The sequence below is a fragment of the Phytophthora infestans genome, genomic scaffold, assembly GCF_000142945.1.
Source record: "Phytophthora infestans T30-4 supercont1.36 genomic scaffold, whole genome shotgun sequence".
Classification (NCBI taxonomy): Eukaryota; Oomycota; class Peronosporomycetes; order Peronosporales; family Peronosporaceae; genus Phytophthora; species Phytophthora infestans.
Genome location: NW_003303723.1, coordinates 1,360,297 through 1,368,311, shown reverse-complemented (window position 1 = coordinate 1,368,311; position 8,015 = coordinate 1,360,297). Strand labels below are relative to the sequence as shown.

The following is an 8,015-nucleotide window of genomic DNA, read 5'->3' as shown; positions in this document are numbered from 1 at the left end:
TGTCGTTATAATACATGTATCTTTCTGCGTAGAAGAAGTCGTGCTCTATTGAAGCAAATAAATGGTTTAAAGCTTTATTACGTTTGCAAGTAGATTTTATTGGCGGCGATACAAGCATAGATGGTCTAAGTACTACTTTGACGCTTATATCGGCTTCCTGAAATATACCCCAAACAACTCATAATTTTGTATATACCTTAGATATGAGAAAGCGAGGTTAAAGGAAGAAGCACGACTGGGTTGCCTTATAACATTTATTTTTTTTAAAGGTAAGAAGCGTCTTCGGTCTGAAAAGGACCAACAAAACACGTTCTAAGAACGGATTTTTTATTTTGAAAACGGACCAACCATGTTCTGGTGAAACAGCTCTGGATTATGCTAGCTTTTGGTCAAGATAAGTGTTTAGGGATTTTGCTCGGAAAGTATTACTCCATGTTCTAGGCCACACAAAACGGTATCACGTAGATCAATGTTCAACCAGCAATTTGGAAGTAAGAATGCTAACGTATCATCAATTGCTAAAACCCAGCATTATGTGCAGGTGTCCACAGCTCATACTATGTAATCATTTCATCAAAGATTAAATATGACAAAACCTGGAGCACCAGGCAAAGTTCGGGTTTGCCGCAACAGGTACTGTATAAATATTGGTCATTTATGCAACTTGGATTGCAACCATAGTTTTGATAGGCTAATATTTCGAAGGATAAGGTTTGATTGGCTGAATTGAACCGTGTTGAAGTGCTACAATCGCAGACTTGGATGTCCTCCACGTCTACGATCTGTACGAAGTTTAACTAAAATACTAGACACAGAGAGATTCCTACCGTACGTTTGATACACTCTATCTATTGCAGAGTCGCTAGTGTGTCCAGAGCGAACCAATTGAGAAATAACATCCCAGAAGACTTTCCGCCTGGAGTAGGCGAACTTGTTTGCGCCTCGCTCAATGGATGTAAACTCCTTAGCTGGTTTTAGCCCACCGGATCCGAGCTGATACTCGTGCCAAAGTTCATACAGGTCTTTAGGTCTCTTTGAAAGACGTGCCGCGTTTTGTCCACGAAATCCACCTTGAGCAGTGTTTGTTGGTGGATACGGTACTCCGTGCCCATCAGTAGTACGAGGTGTGAACGGCTGCATGGCTATCCGTCTCAAGATAGCTTGTATCTTTTGCATCTCTCGATGTGACTCGCTTCGGGACCGCAGTACTTCATTCATAACCTCTGCCATGTAGCGACGGCCAGACGCTATTTGAGATTGTACAGCAGCCATTTCACGTTGAGTCCCCTGTCCATTGGAGCCCGCTACCAATGCACTTCTTGCAGAAACAATACTACCAACACCAGATTCCACTTCTTGCGTTTTGTCAATAACGACGAGATTGAGCTGAGACCCGTCCCCCAAGACATAAAATTCTTGTCTTTGAATCGGATTCAAATTCGTACTTCCACCGGCGTTAATGTAAGCCCGTAAAATTCTTTTTTTCAGCTTTTCCGGAAGAAGACAATAATTAAAGCTGGAATCCGTCTCCAGCGCAGCCCACAGTAACACCTGTGCCAATGTTTTTGCTATTGGCTCTCCCATGACCTGTTTAATTGTTGGAGCAATCTCGTCGACGAGAAGTGGTGTAGTGACACACCGCATGCCCTCTTTCAGCGAGTAAAAGCAAGGTCCAGCTGGACCAGCAAGGACTGCGGCGGTGCATGCGTCCGGATAAGGCTGAGTGTTGTCGATATACACGTCGACGACGCCTTTGCGAGTTCTCCACCGTCCTCGCCGATTGACAAAGTCTTTAGATACACCACTACGAGTCGCATAAGTAGCAGCACCTTTACGGAAGCTGTGCGTTCCCAGCTTTCCCGTCTTCAACGACTTAAATTCCGATTTTTTAATTGTATCAGCTAGAAAACGCCTCACCACTCGATCTCCATCGTTTGGATTTCCAAATAAGAAAGAAGATCTTGCCACATTCACCGTTGCCTCGATGTATACTGCAAGATTGAGCAGGGGACACATTCTGGGATCCATACTACCAACCACAATCTGTTCCGGAGCGTCTCTCTCTTCGGATATATTTTTCGACCATCGCATTTGACATAGAATAGTAGACGGGTACTGAGTGTTGTGAGTGAAATTGTTAAATTGAAGCTTCATCATGTCGTCGATGCGAGCAACAATATGCCACTGCAGTGTCAAAACACTGCTAACCATGAGTTGTTCATCAGAGCGTGAATGCAGCGATCTTACCAGCGTCAACACGTTCATGAATTCATCAAATTCAAAAGAGCGACGAGCTTTTGACTCAGCACCTTCCCGACGAACTTCAAAGCGCTTGACTCTTTTTATGAGCTTGTTGACATCATCGGAGCGTGTTGGATTGCCTTGCATGGCCACGGGGTCCCATGGTGCGTTGATCCTAGGCATGTACGCTGAGATGGCTTTCTTGGCGAACTCCAGCGTGCTCGACCGAAGGTGAACAGGCCTCATGTCTTCGCTGGGCTCTGAATCTCCGTAGGCCCGCGTGTTCATCCAGCGGCACAGCAGTCCAGGCGTGATACTGAGGAGGTCCGCTGGCGTGAATTCGTGGTTAGCAGTGTACTCCTTGTCGTCCTTGAACGACATGAACTTTACGAGCTCTGCCTTGTAGCGGCTAGTGCTCATTGTGGTGGATTGTATTTTCAAACTGAATCTTTCACGTTGCAACCATGACTTAGTTTTTGTATACGAGCTGTGTACCCTCTCGTTTGCAACCGTGACTTAGCTTCACTATCGGTAGCTTGACTTGAAATTTGTATACTAGGGTTGCAAAAGTCGACCGTTCACGCTACCGTACATGCAACGATAGTTGCAAACGGCACTCCACATCTAGGCACGGTATCGACCTCAGATCTGGCTGATACCGAGAAGACAGCCAATCGTAGCTTCGGATTTCAAGAAATACAACCCGGGTTGCAAATGGCCAATAATGTACTGGTACATGATCATACTTTACGCAGCACTGACACGTTTCTGGCTACCTGTTCAAAGAAAAACGCATTATTGAAACTCTTCCGACATAATTACTAAGGCTTCGCGGGGCTGAGATTACGTTAGCAGCAAAGTTCGCGATCTAGAACCCGACCTACTAGTACAGTAGCGGCTATACCCGGTGTTGGATTGGACACAGGTGCCCGATGAGCTGGCAATACAGTAGTTTACTCAAAAGCTGTGACGTATTACAGTAGTAATAATGATGTGAGTCACAGCATGATTATGAAGGAAATCTGGGTTCAGCGTGGTTTATTTAATGCGCACGCCGAGTGTATGCAACAACGAAGTCTAAATGCATGTCGATGATTTCCTGTTTGAGCTTCGTATTTTGCCGGCTTTAAGCAACCCTGATCCTTCTCATCGCGCCCGACTCTTTTCAATGAACAGCACAATTTTTGCCCCCATCCGATTGCGTAAAGAGAATATTCGATGTCCCAAACTTGGCAGCATTTGCATTTTTCTCGAGGCCCGACTATCCATGACCCCGAGTACAGCAAATAGAAAGCCGATTAGAGCAAAACAATTAACCCCCCAAACCCGAGAGCCTGTATGAGACACGATTCCGCGAAAAGCTTAACGTGTCTGAGACACGTTAAGCTTTTATACGTAACGTTTGTAAAGGACCATACAAATTGTCAGTCAAGAAGGGGTAGGCATATTTCCCATCTTCCCGCACAGCAGTACATAGCTATGCGTGTGCCTTGAACTTGGTTTTTCTAGAAAATTAGAAGACACAGGTTTGATGGGTGTCACACAAATCAGCATAGAGGATTGCAGGTGGAATTCTGCGCCACCCATATCTCGGTCATTCGAGAATTTTCGCCGCTGCCGCTCAGATGTCCGGGTTCAGAGGCCGATGGCGAGAGCTTCTGAAGGAAGGATGGAAATCAAAGGCCCCTACGGGCCTGTCAAACGACTACACGTACCTTATGCCGGGGAAGACGAAGAAGGACGTACGTGGCGTGGACCTTTTCGTTGGAGAGGCTGCGTTGATGGTATATTTGGACCGTATCGCCTTGGGTAAGTAGTATCGCCTTTCAAGGTCTTTGTGTGGACTCTAATACGTGTGCTTTGCTAGAGGAGATGAAGAAAGCTACCGCGGCGAAGCAACAAGCAAAAGCAGCAGCGACTCAACCTACTCCGGAAAGTGGACAGCCTGAAACCGATGTGCCTGATAGACAAGATGGTGCGTTGGATCCTATTGTGTATGTACATGTTATACTTCTAACGCTATCGTGTATATAGTTGCTGACCGAACTGTCAGTCCAGATCCAGTCACGACGAAGACTGTTTGTCCGAACATTCAGGCTACCTCTCCACACCTGGCAGAGAGTGATTTGGGCAATTCAGTTGGTGATGAAAACGGTAAGCAGGTCGAGCACATTGCTTGTACCTGTGAGCTACTGCTTACGCTAACACACCACTCTCTTATAGGTACAGACGAGTATCCCAATTGTAGTTTACATGCTGAATTCGATGCTGCTGCTACATCTGGCTCAGAGTATGCCTGCTCTGAGCCTGATAGCGACAAAGAAAGCACGATGCCAGGTGAAGAAGGGCAACCGGCCGCCATACCACCTGAAAAAGTGCAACCAAGCGTCAGCGTTGCATATGGAATCAGAACGATGATGGGTAAGCTTATGGTGTATATACACGTTAAGGGTACACGTTATGGATTCTTATAGTGTATGTGGATGTAGATGACCCAAGCATTATCGCGCCTGGAGATAATCCAGCAGATTTTGCAGCACTGGATTCCGATGGTGACAATGAGAATATGTCCATTTACGATGATGATGAGGACTTAGGCCTCGAAGAAGCCGACGCCGTCGTGGAGGATTCTGCTGCTGCTCCTGACTTACTTTTCGAGCCATCTCTACTTGAATCAGTTGGCGGAGTTGGAGCACTTGCGCGCGGTAGTGTACACAAGGACATTCTTAAAGACATGAAGCTCAATGGATGGAATGGACCTGATACCCAATTGCCTTTTCTCTACATGGACGAGCCGTACGAGGCTCGGACTGATGCATGGCTTACGAAGGACTATCCCAATATTTACAGCGGGGATCACGGGCCTACTGAAGAAGCCCTTTCCGCTGCCTCGACCGCGTTGGGGTCATTCTTCTTGTTTGCACCTCCCCATCTTTGGGAAGACATTGCCGGAGCTAGTGACGACTACTTCCTCCACAATTTGGATAAGCGTGTTGGCGCACAGCGTGCAAAGCAACAAGCCCGCCACCGGAAGGACAACAATTTTGAAGTGAAATCGCAAGAACAAAACAAGGAGAATTTATTGGCAACACCTGACATATCTGGAAGAGAGTTTTGTATTTTTATTGGACTACTCATTGCCAGAACAATTGCGCCGAACAAGGAGAAATTTGACCACCACTGGAAGACTACCGACGAAGGTGCAATTCCGCGTGGGTGCTTCGGCCATTATATGAAGCGAGATCGGTTTGCTCATCTTTCCTGCAACATGCATTTCAGTCGCAATGATGCTCCTGAGGCAGCGACGGACCGCGCGTGGAAGCTGCGGCCAGTAATCATCGTACTGCAACATACTTTCCAGCGCAGCTTTGTACCGCCACCGGTCATGGCGTTTGATGAAGCGATGCTTCCTTCAAGATCGGCTTTCAATCGCATGAGGGTGTACATGAAAGATAAGCCTCACAAATGGGGGACTAAGCTCTTCATGCTGTGCTGTTCTGAGACGGCTTATTGCATCCGGTACGTTTGTGACGCACCTTCGGGCGCGTTTTTGTTTTGGCTATAAAGTTGTCTTAACGTGTCTGCTACATGCTAACGATTTCTTTACCGTGTCTGATACAGTTTCGAGGTTTACTGTGGTAAACGCCAAATGCAAGACGACAGCACTCCACCTGACGAGAAATCCGGCCCTGCTGCAGTGGTGCGAATCTCCAGCATGTATTTGGCCCCACTGGACCCTCCGACTTTCGACTGGTTGTAACAGATCGGTTTTACACCTCCGTGGTGCTTGCAATGCAACTGCTTACGATGTCTTTCTACATCGTTGGAATGATTATGATGAACAAGCAAGACTTGTGCGAGGCCATCCTACCAGCAAAGCAGAAGAATGGCCGACGAGCGTCGAACAAGCGGCCAGCACATATCGAAAGAGGGACGTACGAAGTGGCGACATCCGTTCATGTTCCTGCAATGAAAGCAATCCGGTGGTACGACAAGCAAGGAATGCACGTATTAGCAACCGGTGGAAGTGCGCAACAGGACAGAATTGTCCGACGAGACCCAATTACGGCTTCGGAAGCGGAAGTAATGGCACCAAGAGTGGTAAAAGATTACCAGACCTTTATGGGCGGCGTGGATGTGCATGACCAGTTGCGTCTTCAAAGGTAAGTTGTCTTATCGTGTATAGACAGCTTTACCATTTCCGCTAATCGTGTCGGTTACATGCACCCCGTAGATACTCGTTGCAGTTGGCAAGACGCTACAGAAAGAATTACAAATCGTTGTTCCTAGGCCTTATTGATCTGGCAATTATCAATGCATTTATTGTCTTCAATTGCCGGCGGGTTAGAGATGGTGAACGAAAGCTATCACACGTGCAATATCTCAAACAGCTTCACCTGGAGTTGTGCCAGCTTCAACCTGAAGACTGGCAGCAGCTGCTACGCCGCCGAGGGCTCCAGGCGACACCGACAAAAGCTCGAGAAGTCGCCAGACATGTGCCTGTTCAGACCGACGAGTGGCGTAAAGGGAGCGCCACACAAGCCCGAAAACGCCGTCAGCGCGCCTGTAAGGTGTGCTCAGTGCTCAAAGCCGATGGAGAGCTGCGTGGGGGTGAGACTACCTTCTTTTGCGGTGAGTGCAGGCTGAAACCGTCTTCTAAAAATGCTCTAGCAGCTCGAGTCTTCCTTTGCAACAAAGTGAAGCACTCCGTGAACGGTGCTCCAGCATCGTGCTTCGAGATCTGGCTTAAACATTGGAAGAACGGCACATTGATCCCTCAGACACGGAACAAACGCAAGATTCGTGCCCGTAAGCCGAAGGGACCTACCGATGAGACTGCAGGTGATGCTGAGAGCTCCGAGAAGTCGGGCGGTGAATCTGGAAGTGACGGATCATCACGCCAGAAGTGATCCCGCAGAAGTGATGACGTAGTTTAGGCAGGCTCCGGCTCTGATTTTTGACTTGCATTAAATATACTGCACAGTTCACGTGGTCCAGCTGGTTTGTTTTTTTTAAATATCGACAAATAAATCAGGCTTGTACTGTATCGTCTTTGCGTACAGGAGACACAATAATAGATATACCATGTATTAGGAAGACACTTTAGGCGGGGAAGACACGATAGCAAAGTTTGGGGTTGGGGGTATGGACCGGCTTTAGTACAGACACGTTAAAATATATATAGAGTATAATATGGGTGCCCATCTTGCGGATAAACCTTAACGTGTGTAGGTATGTGTGAGATGGTGAGCACCAAATGGCCTCGGGCTTGGGGGGTTAAGCACAAATTTAAAAAAGGGACTAGGAACTTGGATTTACCGATTTAATCGGCAGGACGCCGAGTACACAATCGAATGGAACAGCTGGGAAACCGTTGAAGATCATGAGCCGATGCTTCGGCAGCTTGTCGTTTCGGAGCCATCGCACTCCCCACTGTGCGTGCCAAACTATCTATCTTCTAAAGCGAAGAGCGTGTCGTTGCTTGGCCTCAAAGGCCAATCCTTAGGCTGCAGTATGTGCTCCCAGCCCAACCCCTCCTACGATTGTGCTGCCATGTTTCCTACCATGGATATTCTAACGTGCCGCTCAATCCTCCTTGTACAGGGCATGCCGCGTCTCTCGCCTATTTCCCGCCTTCCCGCGTTCACAGTTGTATCAGGTCATGATTCGAAGTTAAGTGCGTTGATTGCCTTGGTACTGTACGACGCACACATCTGCGTGCATGACCTTCACGACGGTAAACGCGAGTGTGTAGGCACGTACAAATGTGTCCG

At 47.5% G+C, this 8,015-nt stretch overlaps 1 protein-coding gene across 1 annotated transcript; it reads right to left on the bottom strand.

Moving 5' to 3' along the window:
• Nucleotides 1–823: 823 nt before the first annotated feature.
• Nucleotides 824–2,661, bottom strand: PITG_14753 (uncharacterized protein; the record flags this gene model as incomplete). Its single annotated transcript, XM_002898583.1, has 5 exons — nt 824–842; nt 932–1,030; nt 1,133–1,287; nt 1,342–1,751; nt 1,803–2,661. 5 exons carry the CDS (start codon nt 2,659–2,661, stop codon nt 824–826), a joined length of 1,542 nt encoding a protein of 513 aa, XP_002898629.1.
• Between the last annotated feature and the right edge of the window lie 5,354 nt (nt 2,662–8,015).